Below are 19,258 nucleotides of genomic sequence, written 5' to 3' on the forward strand. Positions count from 1 at the left end.
ATCACTGTCTTGAAATTCTTTATTGAGACGCCTTGGTTCGAGTATAGGTACTTCTCCGACCGGTTCTTCTGTAAATACGCTGCTGAAAAAGCCTGCCAGAACATCCGCTTTATCCTGATCTGTAATTGCGGTGATCGATTGGAATTTATCCGTCTTAGAAATAAAATCAGAAACACATACTTTTACCTTTCGCTTTGAATTCACATATTTCCAAAATAGTTTAGGGTTTTGTTTAGCATCACTGGAAATGTCCCTCTCCATGATTTTTTCCTTGCTTTTCTCAACTCGTTTTTCACTTGGTTACGGCATTTGGTATACTTTCTGTACTTATCTTCATCTTTTGTTTCCATGTATCTTTGCCACAGTCTATGTTTTTTTCTTTATCTTCTCAACAACAGACTTTTCAAGTGGATAGCTTGTACTTGCCTTGCCACGACTTGAGATTGGAACGTGTTTTGATACGCTCCCAGATATAATTTCCAGGAATTGTTCATACATGTCATTAGGATCTCCGTTAAGTACGTTTTGCCAATTAATTTTCATATCCTTCATCATACTCGGAAAGTCTGCCTTTTTATAACTGGGCTGTTTAATTGGTGTAGTAAACCGTATGCTGTTTCCATAGCAAACAAAGCTGTATTCGAGTTCCGCATGGTCACTGTGACCCAGGGGACTGTTATATTTAATATCCTTGACCATTTCTTCTTCATTAGTTATAATTAGATCTAGAGTTCTAGGTTCACTCCCGATTCTCGTTCTTGTATTATTGACTACATGTTGGAATAAATAGTTTTCTCTTAAGTTTTCTTTAAAATCTTCACTCTCTTGATCTGATGTCGTATTCCAAGACTGCCAATTTATTTTTGGAAAATTAAAGTCTCCCATTATCATAATATGTGAGAAACCTTTGTTTTTCGTGGTTGCGCTATTTAGAAGATCTAGAAGTAATCCCGCGTTGTCTTTATCGCTATTTGGACTCCGGTATACGCATCCAACTAAAAGATAATCCGATTCCGCGAGCTTTACCTTTACCCATATACTTTCTTTAAATTTTTCAATGAATTTAACTTCCACTGCTGCATGTTCCTTGCGCACATAAAGTGCTACTCCTCTCTTACACTGTTCAGACTCGTCGTTTATGAAAATGTCGTAACCAAGAATTGTAAGTTCTGCTTTACTGGGAAGAAACCTCTTATTTTTAGGAAATACTTCTGTAATCCCAACAACTCGAATATACTTCTGAGCTGAATTAATTCTCATTTTAAGTTCGTCTATTTTATTTGTTAGACTATCGGCATTAGTACACATACATTTAAATATGCCCTGTGTGGCATTTAATCTACTTTTGGAGATGTTGTCATTACTATTTGAGCGCGGATTACTTGAGGATTCTGGTTTAATATAGACTGATTGGTTAGTTGATGCGGTCTGTGTCTCACTTATTCGGGATTTCCGGTTTTGGCAGCCTTTAATTTTACAATTTTCCTTGCCCAGGGAGGTCCCCGTACTTTGTACAAGTATTCCCCCGACGTATCCTGGCTTTGTTTTTCTTTAGCCTTTTCCCACATCGCCTTTTCCTGCTCCCTTTCCTGTTTTGTTAAATCATTGTTAATTCTGTATCCCGTGAACGAAGGATCGTTGCCGATGTTTTTAATATTCTTAAAAATCACTTTCTTTATGTCCGAATTTGAAAGCGTTACCAGCAAAGGTTGCGCCCATCTATTTTGATCCTTACCCGGTTCATTTGAAAACTATATCCTCTTCTGTGTTAAGACAGCATTTTTATAGGATTTCCTTCACTTTCTTTACATCGTGAAGTATTCTGTCCTCTCTTTTTGTTGACTCGATCTCATTAACGCCTAAAATCATGATATTGTTTTCTCTTGACTTACGATCATTAATCTCCGTTAAAATGCTTTTGGTATCCTTTTGCTCGGATTGGAGGTTTACATTCATTTGCACTACTGCCGACCATGAAGATCCTTTTTCTTCCAAAATTAATTCGCAAAATTATACAGTACCTTTATAACATTTTAAAGGCTATCTCCAATTTAGTCTTTTTTTTTGAATAATCCTCACTATTTAAATTCTCGTGTTTGTTTTATTTCCGTGTTATTTTGGACGTCTTTATGTGTTGGTTATAACTGCGTTGTACTAGACTTTTTTTCGGGGAAGGACGGGGGTAACCATTGTATGTTTTGTTCAGAAATCAACGCGTACATTTTTCGAACGGAATTTACAATATTTGACTTTCATGTTTTCTGGTAATTTTCATACAGTACATTTTTTCCCTGCTTTGTGTGACAGTACACAAAATTCGTATTGATTAGAAGGAAGAAGCAAGTGGTTATAAAAGTGACCCAATAATTGACCTTTACGTACTTCAGTTATTTTCTATATACAGTGAAACCTCGCTATTAAGACCACTTTGGGGACTGGACAAAGGTGGTCTTAATAGCGAGGTGGTCTTAATAGTGAGGTGGATCAGATTGACCACAAAGAACCGTAACTCTGTTTAAAATAAAGATTATATATATCATTAAGTAATGTACATGTATATTATTCAACAATAATAACTAATAATAATAAACTAAAATGTTGAATTTTATGAAATGCATGTAAAAAAGACTAAATTGCTGAATTGACAGAAGAATAATTATGTATATATTCCTTAGTTTATATCATAATATACATGTATATTTACTATTGTAAACATTGAATAAAAGGAAACAAACAATCCATTTTAAGTTCAATTGGAATTTAACGTTAATTTTGCAACTATTTCACATAAATTTACGAACACATTTACTCAGTATTTGTAACAACTTTAATGAAGTCACTATAAAGTCTTTCAACGCTTCATTTTTCACTTAAATTCGCAAACACATTATCTTTATCAGTGTATCACTCAGTACAACACATTTTTCTTTTTACTTAAAAAAAAAAAGAGTCCGGAGCACAATATTGCGAAGAGCTACGGATCTGGACAGCCTCCTCTTTCATACGTCCTTTTTACCGATCGCGATAGCTCGTTTCGTTTCCGTGGTTTCGTCATTGCTTGATGAAGTTCATCGGAGTTTTGTGACAGAGAAAATGTGTCGTAAAAACATTGGAACACATACACGTTTTTTTATTGTTCAAACGATATCGAGAGTGTAACATTGCTACAAAAACAGTTAAAACCCTCGACAACGTGTGCGCGTGCAAGCCAAGGAATATCGGCCGAAACGACTACATAATTTACTTTTGGGTATGCAGGGCTTCTAAGGTGTTTATATACCTACCGATCTATCAATATATAATTAACAAACAACAGATCGCTATTAAAACGTGTCCAGCACGCGGTTTCGGACCGGTAGGCCAAGTTAATCCGATAATGATGTTTACTTCGTTTAACGCCACCTGGTGACAGGGTCGGTAACCCGTGACGAAAACAATGGTCGTGAACGACACACATGTTCGCGGTTCACTGCCCACCAGGTAAACTTTAATCACTGGTCAGGCCGTGGTCGTAATTGTGAGGTCAATTATCGTTAATAAGTGGTCGTTGGGACTGTAGGAAGTGGTCGTAATACGGAATAGCGGGGTGGTCGTAATACTGACCAATACAAAGATATATAGTGGAAAAAAACGGGACTGAAAAAAAGTGCCCGTAATAGCGGGGTGGTCGTAATTTTGAGGTGGTCGTTAGGTGAGGTTTCACTGTATATTTATAGTACTTACTGACTTAAGAGGGGAACAGGGAAGGCCTGGTGCGATTTTAGAATGGAGGAAAGATTGGTTTTGCTCGACAGAGGCTCAATGAAAGGATAACTACTTAAAAAAACTTCTCTAACAACATGCATAGGGGACGCTGTTTTTTTAATCCTCTTCAATGGTATCTCTAAAGGAGTGGTGATATCACTAATACATTGTGATGTTAATATCACTACAATATGGTGATATCACCACAAAGAATGGATGATACCACTACAATGAATGGATGATACCACTACAAAGAATGGATGATACCACTACAATGAATGGGTGTTATTACTATAATTAATGGGTGATATCACAATGATGAATTGGTGACATCACTTTAATGAATGGGTGTTATTACTATAATGAATCGGTGATATCATTATGATGAATTCAGAAATTGGCGGTATTACTGCAATAAATTGGTGATATTACTAAAATTTAATTTCGTTACAGCAGGTTTCAGTTGTTATGGTAAATGCTGTTTGACCCTGAACTTATACTTTATCTAACCAGTGGCGAATAGCGTTCACTGTTTTTGACCTAGAAGACAAATCTTAGCGAAAGTACAGACGAATCATAATTGTCTAAAATGGACAGATTTATGATATTTGACTCGGTTTAAAGCGCAAAAGTTTGATCCTGAGAAAAGTGGGACCCCGGGACAACCGGCTAGATCAGGACACGACAGTACCTGATGTATATGGTGACCATTTGACCTGGAGCGCGTGGTACGATATATAATGACACAGAAATGGTGTCTGATATACATAAATAGAACTGAACAGCGATACGAAGGAAATATTTGTAAAGTTAAAGACTCTTCTGGGTAAGGAGCTGTGTTCTTATCTGGGAACATAAACATGTGAGTATGCATACGTGGAAAACAGATTGTACACACATATGTACAACGAATGGCTTTAACCATAGGATATACAACATTCGTAGTTTCAGTGATGTTTTTCACGGAAATTATTAAACAGTTTACAGTTTCCTACACTTATTTCATATTCAAGGTATCTATTTTTGTGATTCTATATTACTTAATAGTAACACCACTTACACTTAAAACCCTGAACGCTGGTGTGTAACCTCAAGTGAAGATCCGAGGTACTTGGTTCGACGCTCCCTACGTGTGGTAATCTACGTTTCTCAGAACCGGAATGGACTGAGCTGACGCTGTTGACAAAACACTTTACCCTGTTTACACTGGATGGCATGCGACGAATCTCCCGTATTTTGTTCAGTGAGGTGGCAACTATCTACTAATAGGAGATTCCCCACTCAAAATGACTCAGAATGTTCACGAAACGATAGATTCAGCCAAACAAAACAATTCAAAACAATCCTTAGAATATCAAGTAACAAAACCCAATTGCCTCTTAAATACCATTACATGATTGCACGATGTCACTTACATGTAAAGGTAATGACGTTTTGTGTTCCTGAGATCCAACCTACTGATATCACGCCTGCCTGTCTTCTGTTCAATCTATCTTTGTTAATTGGTGCCTGTCTTCAACACTCTCTTTCTTTGTTAATTGGTGCATGTCTTCAACACTCTCTTTCTTTGTTAATTGGTGTCTGTCTTCATCACTCTCTTTCTTTGTTTATTGGTGCCCGTCTTAAACACTCTCTTTCTTTGTTAATTGGTGTCCGTCTTCAACGGTGTCTTTCTTTGTTAATTGGTGTCAGTCTTCATCACTCTCTTTCTTTGTTAATTGGTGCCCGTCTTCAGCAAATCTTTCTTTGTTAATTGGTGCCCGTTTTCAACACCCTCTTTCTTTGTTAATTGGTGTCTGTCTTCAGGACTCTCTTTGTTAATTGGTGCCCGTCTTCAACACTCTCTTTCTTTGTTAATTGGTGTCCGTCTTCAGCAAAATCTTTCTTTGTTCATTGATGTCTGTTTTCAGAATTATCTTTCTTTGTTAATTGGAGCATGTCTTCAACACCCTCTTTCATTGTTAATTGGTGCCCGTCTTCAACACTCTCTTTTTTTGTTAATTGGCGCATTTCTTCAACACTCTCTTTCATTGTTAATTGGTGTCCGTCTTCAACGGTGTCTTTCTTTGTTAATTGGTGTCTGTCTTCATCACTCTCTTTCTTTGTTAATTGGTGCCCGTCTTCAGCAAATCGTTCTTTGTTAATTGGTGCCCGTCTTCAGCAAATCTTTGTTTGTTTATTGATGCCCGTTTTCAACACTCTCTTTCTTTGTTAATTGGTGTCTGTATTCAGGACTCTCTTTGCTAATTGGTGCCCGTCTTCAGCAAATCTTTCTCTGTTAATTGGTGTCCGTCTTCAGCAAAATCTTTCTTTGTTAATTGATGCCCGTCTTCAACAATGTCTTTATTTGATAAATGGTGCCTGTCTTCAGCACTCTCTTTCTTTGTTAATTGGTGCCCGTCTTTAGCACTCTCTTTCTTTATTAATTGTTGCCTGTATTCGGCAAAGTCTTTCTTTGTTAATTGGTGTCTGTCTCTAGCACTCTCTTTGTTAATTGCTGTCCGTCTTCAGCACTCTCATTCTTTGTTCATTGATGTCTGTCTTCAGAATTATCTTTCTTTGTTTATTGGTGCCTGTCTTCAGCACTCTCTTTCTCTGTTAATTGGTGTCTGTCTTCAGCACTCTCTTTCTTTGTTAATTGTTCTGTTTGTCTTTCATTGATGTCTGTCTTCACTCTCTTTCTTTGTTAATTGCTGTCCGTCTTCAGCACTCTCATTATTTGTTTTATCTTTGTTTACTGGTGCCTGTCTTCAGCACTCTCTTTCTCTGTTAATTGGTGTCTGTCTTCAGCACTCTCTTTCTTTGTTAATTGTTGCCTGTATTCAGCAAAGTCTTTCTTTGTTAATTGGTGTCTGTCTCTAGCACTCTCTTTCTTTGTTAATTGCTGTCCGTCTTCAGCACTCTCATTATTTGTTCATTGACGTCTGTCTTCAGAATTATCTTTCTTTGTTAACTGGTGCCTGTCGTCAGCAAACCTTTCTTTGTTAATTGGTGTCCGTCTTCAGCAAAATCTTTCTTTGTTAATTGATGCCCGTCTTCAACACTTCTATCATGATTTTTATTGAAGTATCGCCATACAATTCAATACATATGAAAAACTAAAATTTCCTGAAATCGGATAAATGATCGTTACTATTAGGGATGTTTAACAGTTGTTTTAATGTTGGATATAGCATATAATTTGCAATTTATAAAAAAAATAGGTTTTACTCTATTTTCTTACTTCAGATTTTTTGTCGACCATGAAGGTTTGGGTTGCGGCAATATTAGGAATACTAGCTGCCGTAGCGGCCTCTTACTACTTCCGATGGACAGCGACACACGAATTCGTCCGGAATTTTAATCACTCGTACGACTACGTAATTGGTAAGGTTTCTTTGTGTTGTATTGCGCAAGAAGTCAGCGATTCAGATGTTGACATGGATATTGTTATCTTGTTTTGGGGATTGCGTTCTCAATAAGCTACCTTATCTTTCCCTAAAAGAAATTAGCTCAGGCGGGGTTTTGTTTATAAATCGAAACTATATATTGGGGAGATGAAGTTTATTACTTGATAATTTTAATTTCTATTTTTGTACCATCTTCTTACCTATGTATCTCTATTTAAGTTGTATTTTCCCCAAGAGCTATGTGTTTAACTAAAAATACCGAAAAGTGATATTGTGATATTAACACTAAACAACGAATCAATGACATTTGTACATACAAAAGAAAATAGACACAAATCTATCTGTTTTGGAACAGTTGGAGGCGGTGCATCAGGTTTGGTGTTAGCCAATCGTCTGTCAGAGGATGACGACGTCACTGTTTTGGTTTTGGAGGCGGGGAATTCGGAATCCGATAAACCGGTTTACGATATTCCGTACAATGCTCCTAAAGCTCAAATGACCGAAGCTGATTGGATATACCGGACGGTTCCGCAGAGGCATGCGCATTTCGGAATGAAGGACAAAGTAGGTTTTTTCTTTTCTTTTTCTTTCTTTATTTTTTCTTTTTTTTTAAATTAAAGCAAAACACGTGTTTTATAAGGGAAACGTCGAATTATATACATTAATGTAATATTACAATAACTGAAAAGTTACCATATATTGTCACGTGATTGCCTTGTTATTCAGTGAATATATTCCTTTAATATATTTCATGTATTACTTATGTATAATATTCTACAGTTATTGACTTTTTTGGTCAATGCGAGGAATTGACGCTCTAAAAATGTCGATATTGCCCGAGGTACGAGGATTTGTCGATCTGAGAAAGGTGATATTCTCCGAGGTACGAGGATTTGTCGATTTGAGAAAGGTGATATTGGCCGAGGTACGAGAATTAACGATCTGAGAAAGGTGATATTGCCCGAGGTACGAGGATTTGCCGATCTGAGAAAGGTGATATTCTCCGAGGTACGAGGAATTGTCGATCTGAGAAAGGTGATATTCCCCGAGTTACGAGGATTTGTCGATATGAGAAAGGTGATATTGCCCGAGGTACGAGAATTAACGATCTGAGAAAGGTGATATTCTCTGAGGTACGAGGAATTGTCGATCTGAGAAAGGTGATATTCTCCGAGGTACGAGGAATTGTCGATCTGAGAAAGGTGATATTCCCCGAGTTACGAGGATTTGTCGATATGAGAAAGGTGATATTGCCCGAGGTACGAGAATTAACGATCTGAGAAAGGTGATATTCTCCGAGGTACGAGGAATTGTCGATCTGAGAAAGGTGATATTGCCCGAGGTATGGGGATTTGTCAATCTGAGAAAGGTGATATTCTCCGAGGTACGAGGAAATGTCGATCTGAGAAAGGTGATATTGCCCGAGGTACGAGGAATTGTCGATCTGAGAAAGGTGATATTGCCCGAGGTACGAGGATTTGTCGATCTGAGAAAGGCGATATTCTCCGAAGTACGAGGAATTGCCGATCTGAGAAAGGTGACATCCCCCCTCGGCTGACATGGGATTTAAGATGCGAGTTGGGGGGAAACACCAAAGACCAAATTTAGAATTGTTCAAGAATCTGCCATAGCAGCAGAAGTCAGTGTTCCAAATTTAGTCGACTATCATGTTTCTGATAAGCACTCCCGCAGGCATCGCACAGCAGATTCTTTGGAACGTTTAGTGTTTTTGGAATCTTTGTCGAGTACAATTTTGTGTAAACCATGGCAATTTAGCTTTCGTGATCTTGTCCGGGACTCAATCTCTGGCCTTCTACAACGCCCGCAAACAAATAATTTTGTCTTCTCAATGATCGGAAGTATTTTTAGATTAGATTATCGATTTCGATGTTAACATCTCGTGCAATAAGACGCTGGTTGCAGGTTAATATTGAATTTGTCGAAACCTTTGGGAGAGCTCAGAGCAAATCACAAGAGAGAGAATTTCTCATTCATATTGCAAAACTTACTGTAACGTCAGGTTAAGATAATGAAATATGGCATCACAAACTCACAGTTTGTATCGTGTCGTAACAGTGGAGGCCATAGATATAGACGAAATGTCAGTTGTCTACAATATTTGTCTCAATGATCGATCGTATGATAAACAGGATCTCGAACTTGTTTCCATTTGATATGCGATCTATAAACTCGCCAAAGGCTCGATAAAATCATTTTTATACTCGTTTCATAAATCATATATCTAGCCGAAGTTCACGTAAGATCATGCTTATATTAGTTAGCATTGTCGCATATCATGGCGATAATCAATGACTTCCTAGCTTGATGTGCGTCCATCGCTGTGCGTGTGTGCGTGTATCAGGTTTTGACTCAGTCAAACTGAAAACTTGACAGTGAAAATTGCTATTCTCTATTAATCTCAATCATAACGCATCCTTATATGATTCCATATTGTTTGCCTTTAGATTGCTTACACTCATCACGTGTAAACGAAAAACATATTTTATTTTATTTTGTAATACATAGAGCTGTATTAGTAACAATAAAGGAAAGAAAAGTACACCTTGCCTATAACCCTAACCAATATCAAAATCAATCAGGTGTTATGCGATTATCATGGACTTCCGGTACTACCTGCACGTTCTTTTTCAACTACAGTAGTACCAATTGATAGTAAACAGCTCTGATACAAGTGTCCTTTCTCATGTTTTTCATGAAACCAGGTTGGTATATGGCCACAGGGAAAGGGACTTGGTGGGTCTACCCTACTAAATGGACTTGCCTACATCCGGGGCAGTCGTCATGACTACGACACATGGGCAGCAAACGGCTGTGAGGGATGGAGTTACGACGAAGTTTTACCGTATTTTCTTAAATCTGAAGATATGCGTGAAACGGATGGGTTTGATGAAGGTAAATTCCCATCAATCTTTTATACCCACCCATTCTATCAGTAAGATAGCGAACTCGAAGCAGATAAATCTGGATTTATCAGATTGAATTCTATGCCGCAATACTAGTTTTACATTTTCAATGTGAAAGCTTAACTTTTAGTTTAAACAATATTTTATTAATTGCTGAAGTACAAGAAGAAGACACAAAATAAAAAAATGATTTGATAGCAAGCTTGAAGTTTTAAACGTAAAGCCTGTATTGTAATTTTTTGCTGAAGTTTTGAATATAAAGCTTGTATTGTAAATTTTTCGTAAGTTTTGAATATATAGCTTGTATTGAAAACGTTTGGAGACGCAATTTTCATGATTGTTTTATCTGCAATAGAATACCATTCCCGAGGAGGACCAATCGCTGTATCAGATTCCACGAAGTCCGAATTAGCAGAAGTCTACTTTGAGGCGGCAGAGGAAATCGGCCTCAAACTTCACGACTGTAACGGAAATGATGGAATCCAAGATGGCGTCTGTCGAGCGCAATCCATCATTGGAGGAGGGCAAAGGTGTAATGCTGCAAGAGGTTTTCTACATCCGGTTCTGGGGAGGAAGAATTTGCACGTGGCGATTCAGTCCCATGTAACAAAGGTAAGCAGTTCTTGCTATTTGCGTGAACATTACTATACACTTGTGATTGGTAATCATATAAAAATGGCCAATTGTAAATGATACGTTTTGCATCTCTTATCTTTGTTTTCATTGTAAAAAAGACTATGTGTTCCGTACATTTGGTAACGTTCAAGGTCCATGTATGACGGACATTTACGAATATTGCTGTCACCACTACTTGTATATATTTCTGTCACCTAACCGTTTCGACACAGTTTGATATCACATCCCTATGTATCAACAAGGCTTTGACGAAGGTAAGACATGGCAATGCAATTAACGAGTCTCGTTGCAAAGTTCCAAGGTCCGTGTCAGGGTTACCGCTTCTATTTATAAACAGACCGCTTCACAGGGATTTGGCACGAAATCCAAACCTACGGTCCTTATATATGTCTTATAGTGACAAGAGTTTTAACTCCTGTGTTTATATATATATATGTATGTATTCTAAGGGCAGTATATTTCAGAAACATATACATCACTTTTATGGGAAATGTTCTATCTTTCCAATGAGTATTTGATGAATGAGTTGGCCAAGTATTGACCAAATTATAACCTCATGAATTCTGTTATGAAGCACTACTGTCTCTCTGATTAGTACCTCAATAACCTTGCTAGAATAGCAGAATCTATGTTTCTGGCGGTATACAGTACATTGTCCACACAGAATACCCTATGATGTTATGTCCCGTATGTTGTAGAAATTCCATATTAATACTAAAGTCTTCCCTTTCTTCAACAACAACCACAATTTTTTTCTTTTATGTCGCCGATGAATGTACTTCAATTCTTCAAAATCTTATATCTTAAATTAAATCATTGCAATTTCACGTTTTTCCCCTTGAAAAATGCAAATCTCCGAAATTTCCTATTTTCTTCTTTTGGTATCCATGGTTTAAAATCTCGGTAATTCTTTTGATTGTGGACTCTTTGTACCCCTTGATATTTACGTTGTAGAGCTCGGCATCCATAGAGTTTATTCGGTCTGCATGTATAGTAAATTCTCATTTGGACAAGTTGTTGTTTTCTACCTCTTACGTTCCTTAAGTTCGATTACTGTTACTCAAATCATCTTGATACTTGCTTCAAATATTCGCAACTAGATTTCAATTACGTATGAAGTTTGGTTCACTTTGCGTTCGTATAATTGTTTATTTTCTCGACTTTTCAATCATTTGTGTTCTCTATCATCCTGAATATTTTGGAATATTTTCTTTGTTTACTTTTGCAGGTTCTTATTAAGAACAAGCAAGCAGTCGGCGTGGAGTTTATCCAACAAGGTAGGAAGAAGTCCGTGGCGGCCAGGCGAGAGGTGATCCTTACCGCGGGATCTGTTGGGTCTGCACAGTTACTGATGCTGTCGGGGGTCGGCCCAAAGGATCATCTGACGGAACTAGGTGTAAGTGTTCCATAAGGCTATGTATAAATAAATCAATGGAGGGAATTTTCAGACTTTTACTAAAAGCTTAGAAGCAGAAAGGATGTATTTCATAAAAACCGTATAACTATGGTTGCTGGGAACGGACATCCCAAAATATATTGCATTTCGTTTTTATATAACGGACATTAGTGTCTCTATTAACCTTATTCAAAAGTAAGGTCCTGTCTGATTTTAACACTTTCATACCATCCTGTAAGATAGTACCTACAGCGAAATTCTTTTTAAAAAATACTGCAATTGTTTTCATCAATGTCGCACAGATGGTTATACAGATTGTATTAAACATCTAAACAATACAACATTTGACTGAAATTAAATTGCCTTCTGTATCGTTGAGGTTGTCATATATCCTGCTTTTTTTCGAGAATGAAATAACATTTCCGATTATTTATACATTGAAAAGATTGGAAATCAAAACCCGTGTTATGATTTACTTTAGAAAATACATTTCTTCTACTTAAAACTTTTTGTAAAAGCACAAAAATTCTTACCATCTTAAACAACAACGTTGGTTATCCTTGGAATCGTCTTTTTCTTACTTAATGCTTTACTTCCAGTTCCGTCCTACCCTCATGTCCAGTAATGTAGCTTTCAATTTATTTTTACAAATGACACATATGGCGGTGATGGTAAGGTATCTTTGGATATAGACACGCTCTTTGTGAAAGTGAAATTAGAGATTTATCAGAATGCCATTATTATGATAAATATCCACAAAAATCTTCAATGATTGTTGATGAAAATTGCGTGATCATTTTTTCCCCCCAGTAAATCGTTAAATCGAACTAGAGAACTATATTTTGCGGAAAACGTTTAAAATGTGATACAGATTCCTGTCGTGGTTGACCTTCCTGTAGGATCTACACTAAGGGATCACATGATGTTCTTCACGAAAGCTGATATTGACAAACCAGTCAGTTACACGAATGCCAAAGTCTTCACGCCGCTTAACTGGCTTAAATATTACCTCTTTGGTACAGGTAGGTAGGTCTATTTTAGAACTAAAATTAACTGGATTTGTTCCACCATGTATTTCTGACAATTTAGACAATTTGGGCCAGAATAAATCTCTAAAGCCATGTCACGAGACGTCCTGCTGGGCGAAAAACATTCTATAAGAGGAAATTGATGCCAGTAAATTATATGACGAAGAAGCGGATAATTCGGTCTACATATTCGGTACCAAGCCGTTCTGCCTACGAGCGTGTCGAGCAGCATCCCTTCATCATAATAGCACATGCACTGTCAAACCAAATCAATAGATCGCAATGCTTTCATTTTTCAGTTTAGCCCGCCACATAGACCAGGAACCGTATTCACGAAACCGTTCTCATGCTCAAGCATGAATTTTGTGCTCAAGTCTTTATATCTTGTTTTAGTTATAAATAAAATTTATAAGAAAGGCTGATTTTGTGAAAGATTTGATAATATTTTGAAAGGACTTCAAGCCAAATGCTGTAATCAGTGTTGATATTTGACATTTGTATTATTGGATATGATTTAGGTGAATTATGAAAAAGTTATCTTGAGTACAAAATATATGCTTCACCATAAGAACGGTTTCATGAATACGGGCCCAGCTTTGATTTTTTACGTAATAACTAGAACCAATGATCTTGAGTTGTATTCTTGGCCAGTTCTTTCGAGGCCTGTTCTCTGTTTGGTTAGGATTTATCAGTATTATTTTTGTTCGTCTTTTCCCCTTGGATAAACAACATGTAAGTAAGTTAGTGCCTGTAACTAGAAACCAAAAGTAACGACCCGAAAACCATTTGAGAATTCCAACATACAGATTGACAGAGAGACATCATGATTCTATGAAATTTCCAACTCGTCGTGTACAGGGGTATGTCGATTATTTGTTATGTTGAAACCATTCGTCTAGGTTTGATGACCAGCAATGCCGCTATCGAAAGCCAGGCCTTCATTCGAACAGACCCGGAAAGGAAAACCCCAGACATTCAGCTGACACTTGTGAGCACGTTGGAGGAACATGGTGATTCGTACGGGCACTTTAACTATAGAGACGAGGTGAGATGACATTACCTTCTAGAATGGCCGATTGGTTGTTAGAACATCGTTGCCAAATTAGAGAAAATAAATAAGGTTTAAGCCACAACAGCCATCTTGCATCATCACATTTCCCTTTATCCTACGTTATAACGTCAATTAGCCAAACAGCGGTATCCTTTAGCAAAACCACATAAAATTCATGGTCTATTGATTTTGTATTCTTAGATAAACGAAGCATTATTCCAATCTATTCACGGATCGGGTGTGGTACCGGAAGGATTTTCCATCGCTCTGCTTCTCATTCAACCCAAAAGCAAAGGTTCTCTCCGCCTGGCAAGTCGCGACCCATTCGACTACCCGTTATTGGACCCGAACTACTTGGCAGACATGGAAGACATCCAAAGCTACATCAAAGGTATGACGTCAGGACATATATCGTGTAGGGTGGCCTCTCTTTTACGTTAGTCAACACCACTATAGTGCTTGCTCATTTGTCCCGTTGTCATGGCAACCAGAGTTACAATCTATTAAGATTCTCTTTTATTACTTTATAGGATATTTGGCCATAACACATACCCCCTAAAAAAACGGAGAAAAAGCAATAAAATAGATACATATAAGTAAAATGGGGGGGGGGGGGGGGGGGGAATCAGGAGTGTACTGTTACTAAACAGTCAATGGATTCATGTCAAGAGTACACTTGGTTTTTGCTTGTTATTGGTCTATAACAGAAGAAAAGACATTTAAAAGCTCGTCTGTTGCATTGTTAGAAGGTTTAGCCCAGGAAGATTTCGTTACCTGAATGCCTTATATCTATACATCAGAGCTTCCATTTCTTATTTTATTTCTCTAAGATAGACCAAGAAATCAAAATATCTATATATAAGATATATTTTTATCACAGATTGCAATATTTTTCATGTTTATACTATTTTCTTTGAAAATTGCTTAAACCCCAACATCGACCAACCAAACGTGACGTTGGAAAATGACGTCGATAACATAAAAATGGCCAATAGAAAGTCTTGTTTTATAGAGCTTAAAATACATACAAGTCTAGATGAAGACATTGTTGTTTTATATGGCAGGAATCCGATATGCTCAAAAATTGATGAAAACAGATGCTTTGAAGAAGCTAGGAACAAAGTTTCGTAAGATTGACATACCCGGGTGTCGAGATCATATTCCAGACTCAGACAAACAATGGGAATGTAATGTGCGCCACCTAGCGACAACGGTGTACCATCCAGCTTCTACGTGTAAAATGGGCGCCCTGTCTGATTCGACAGCGGTAGTAGACCCACAGTTAAGGTGATTCATTCTAACACTTTTGATCTCATTTTATTATCATTATAATTTGTAAATGTCTCTTATAGCATTAACAATAATGAGCGTGTACTTATTGATGACATTAAAGGTAAAGAGATTTAGCAGGTCAAGTAGCATAAACCCTTAACATTTCCCAAACAAAAATATGAAATATGCAAGAAAGTACAACGTTAATTACATTTTTGGTGAAGTCCATAGGCAAACAACTTCAAAGACATCCAATCGATACGGAATAATTTCACAAAAATATGACATTTAAACCATAGTTATGTTATTTAAATTGTGTAAATTTGTCCGTTAATTCCTCGCCCATTTCCTTGTCTATATGCTTATTTGAATTGCAATGTATTGACGATATAATGCAACTTGTAATTTAACCTTCTAACAGACAACAAGACAACTTAGAGATCATGAGGTAGCTTTAAGTCGGCCATTTTATGAGATAAGATAGAAAATGCCGAAACTTTTGTAAATGCAGATATTTGGGTTTAGCCTTTCCTTTCCAAAGCGTCGGATATCGCTAAATGATTGAGGGTTAAATTTGCTTAGAATTTGATCAGTTTAATTATTGAACTTTGATTTTCCCTCAAATTACATATTCTTGTTTTAGAGTAAAAGGCATATCCGGTTTGAGGGTAGCTGATTGTTCCGTCATGCCTTACCTCACTTCGGGCAATACAATGGCGCCTACTTTCATGATTGCCGAGAAAGCTGCAGACCTCATCCGAGAAAAAATTACGGTGAAAGCTCGTGGGAGCTGACAAATATTAGTATCCTAGATTGTAGTTGACAATAACATCTGTATACATATTACACGATAAAATCACCTACATTACTTAACACATAAACAGGGTTAAATATCACGTGGCCGTAAAAAATACATAAATGAAATAAGGACGAGTTTGCATTTATTTTCTCTGTTCACTGATGTAATGACACGCGAAGATCTGGTGTAATAATCACATGTGCATGTGCAGAACTGCGACAGACATCATAATATTTAGAACGAAGTTTTTCCGGTGTTTTCGTTCTATATATTACAGGTTTTTCATCAGACAATCAGATATAAGCTAGAACTTACCCCGAGCACACAAAATCAAGGAACCGATATCCACCAGTTAATCAACTCACAATAACATTACCGTTACACTGCCTCTGTCAAAGGACCTAGCTACTATGCCAGTCAAGATTTTGTCATGAAATCGTAACATCAAGAACATTTTTCTCCTCTTCAAAATCGTCTTGCCTATCTCGAGGACGTAAATCACACAAAACACATAAATGACCCACGTTAAGCGATTACGTCATAATTAATGTTCAATATAAATACCGTCATAACGGTTTTTTCCTCAGTTTTGCCACACTGCTTTTAAACTTCATTTTTGTGACTTCGAGTCAATAACAACAAGAGTATTGGTAGAATCGATGGATGCTCCCCGGATAAACGCTAGTTCCAAAAGGGCTATTTTTGACAAATTTAAGTATGAAAAATAACGAAGGGCAATAACTCCAAATTGTTCAAAAGAGAGTTATGGTTCTTGTACAATACACTTCTCCTTATCGAGATCTATCTACCTCTGCATTTTTGTGATATGCTTCGGACGAAATTAGGTCAAAGAGGCGACTATATGCTCTCCTTTCAGGGATCTGAACGATTCAATGTAAAAACGGCTTGTGATGCCAGACCTAGCAAGATGACATGTGTTAGGAACTTGAACAGCTATTCCCAATAACATGATAGTTGTTGAATGCAGTCGATTCGATGATTCAAGCAACCTATCAGTCGATAGTCATACTACGATATTATACATGAACAACTGTTACAACCTTTTTGAAACACAGATTTGCTGCAATAAGTGTAACCCCAACACCAGATTTTAGACATTCTAGCAAACATATATTTCTTGTTTCACACTGCACACTTATATGAAAACATAGATTTTCTTACACTGTCAGGGTTTCCTACCTTTTCGGATGCTGGCATTAACACAGTAAAGCTTTTATAAAGATTTGATATCAAACTGCAGTTTATTTTCGACAGTACAGTATCCTACTTGAACTAAAGCTTTGTAATATTTACGAATTGTAATAAGCAGACAAGGATATATGCGGAAGACGGAAACATGCCGGATAGAAAATTTAAAAAATGGATGGAATCAATAGACGGACGCTATCAAACATGTGAACATTTAGACAGAGGAAATTTCTAACACAAAGTTTCTCCAAGATATCTTGACTAAAGTCTTGGACGATGTAAAGACTGTAAATCTCAAATCAAAACAGAAAATGTTGATAAAGATGCTGGCTTTAATTTCTTGGAGAAATTAAATGAGAATTGGAAACGCTGATGTATCGATGTGAGGCATTCAGGTAACGAAATCTTCCTGGGCTAATATTTTACTACTTAAGTGCAACAATCGAGCTTTTAATTTTGTTATGATAACCAGACCACTCAAGCTCATTTTTATCGTTATACAATATATCGTAACAATATGATACTGCTAGTGGTAGGGTGATAAACAAAGCTACCGTATTGTGAAAATAGGTAGGACATTAAAAAAGTTTATATATAGGACGAGCAATGTTCACGTGATACCAATGTCTTTAAAAATAGCGTTTAAATGAATATGTGAAGATACATTTTAAATGTTACTTAACGTGTAATGAACGCAAAATTACGTGTTTTTACTTTAGTCTTGATTTACAATAAGATGTATTTGATAAGGTCACGTGCCACACAGGAAACGTATATTTTTTCAAATAAAACATTTGAATTTTTTGCACACATATTATTTTACGAACGTCGTTATATGATTGCTAAAGCCAAAAATTAAACTGCGTTATCGCTAAAAGTATGGGTAAGCAAACAGTTGACAGAATGATGGAGTAAATCAATAGCAAGAAATCATGTCTGGGTTTCGGAAAATACAAGGATCACAAGCCGTAAGCAAAGAAAAATAATGAAGGAGAAAATATAGTGTTTCGATAAAATAGGAAAGAAAGGCTTGACAACAGAATATAGAATCAAACCCCAACGTCGATGGAGTGATAGCAAATCTGAACAAAAGAAATATTTTGAAAAGCACTAGAGAGTTAGACCATATCTGTCGGATGGTAGGCGTCCTCTGCTTCATCGGCGAAACCAGCCTTGGAAACGTATTTTCATATTCTCAAATGAAGAAATAAAACTCATATCACGCAAGGAAATATGATACTTTCACATGTGTACACGATGGCGACCAGCACGTTTGCCTTCCTTAGTCTGTATGTCTAGATATCGCTTGTTTTAACTTAATCCGTCAGTTGTGAACATTTTGAACGGATATCAGTACAGTGTATATTGGCAACAAGCTCTTGAACTATGAAAGAGTTACGTGGCCGTAACCCACTCAACAGCCATAGTAACCGCGCACGAGAGGACAAGGAAATAGATAGAAAGTATAGTAAGTGTGTCTCTGCTGTTGAAACTGTTAATTGTTCCAAATAGGTATTGGCTTTCTGGAAATAAAATTTTAATAGAGTTTAACATTAAAAATACAGACAAGGATGATTCCGTGCACCTTAAGACAACCACAACAACCTGCAAGAAGAAATGGCCAGATGACCGTGCTTGGTTTGGATTGGTTAGGCTTCGTTTTTGATAAAACGTTCTGATGATGTTATACAAATGGAAAAACTGAAGTAAGAATGTCGGGCAAGGACAATGAATTGGCCAATCGTGTTGCAACGGATCCTAACATGACACACAAGGCTAAGAGCGAGTGTCGAAAGCTAGAAGTCTCCCA

At 37.0% G+C, this 19,258-nt stretch overlaps 1 protein-coding gene across 1 annotated transcript; it reads left to right on the top strand.

The window, feature by feature from the left end:
- Nucleotides 1-6,986: 6,986 nt before the first annotated feature.
- Nucleotides 6,987-15,459, top strand: LOC132560491 (glucose dehydrogenase [FAD, quinone]-like). Its single transcript, XM_060225156.1, has 9 exons — nt 6,987-7,110; nt 7,489-7,697; nt 9,857-10,046; nt 10,413-10,669; nt 11,922-12,089; nt 12,961-13,111; nt 14,017-14,162; nt 14,370-14,559; nt 15,233-15,459. The coding sequence occupies exons 1-9, from the start codon at nt 6,987-6,989 to the stop codon at nt 15,457-15,459; spliced, it is 1,662 nt and encodes a 553-aa protein (XP_060081139.1).
- The last annotated feature ends 3,799 nt before the right edge of the window (nt 15,460-19,258 follow it).

This window comes from Ylistrum balloti, unplaced genomic scaffold, assembly GCF_031769215.1.
Source record: "Ylistrum balloti isolate Yb309-2 unplaced genomic scaffold, AGI_CSIRO_Ybal_v1 Utg371070, whole genome shotgun sequence".
Classification (NCBI taxonomy): domain Eukaryota; kingdom Metazoa; phylum Mollusca; class Bivalvia; order Pectinida; family Pectinidae; genus Ylistrum; species Ylistrum balloti.

Bases quoted from the DNA above. Each gene is read 5' to 3' on its own strand.
- LOC132560491 (XM_060225156.1), top strand. From the start codon at position 6,987: ATGAAGGTTTGGGTTGCGGCAATATTAGGAATACTAGCTGCCGTAGCG. The intron at 12,090-12,960 runs GTAAGTGTTCCA...AATGTGATACAG, and splicing joins ATCATCTGACGGAACTAGGT to ATTCCTGTCGTGGTTGACCT. The intron at 13,112-14,016 runs GTAGGTAGGTCT...CCATTCGTCTAG, and splicing joins ATATTACCTCTTTGGTACAG to GTTTGATGACCAGCAATGCC.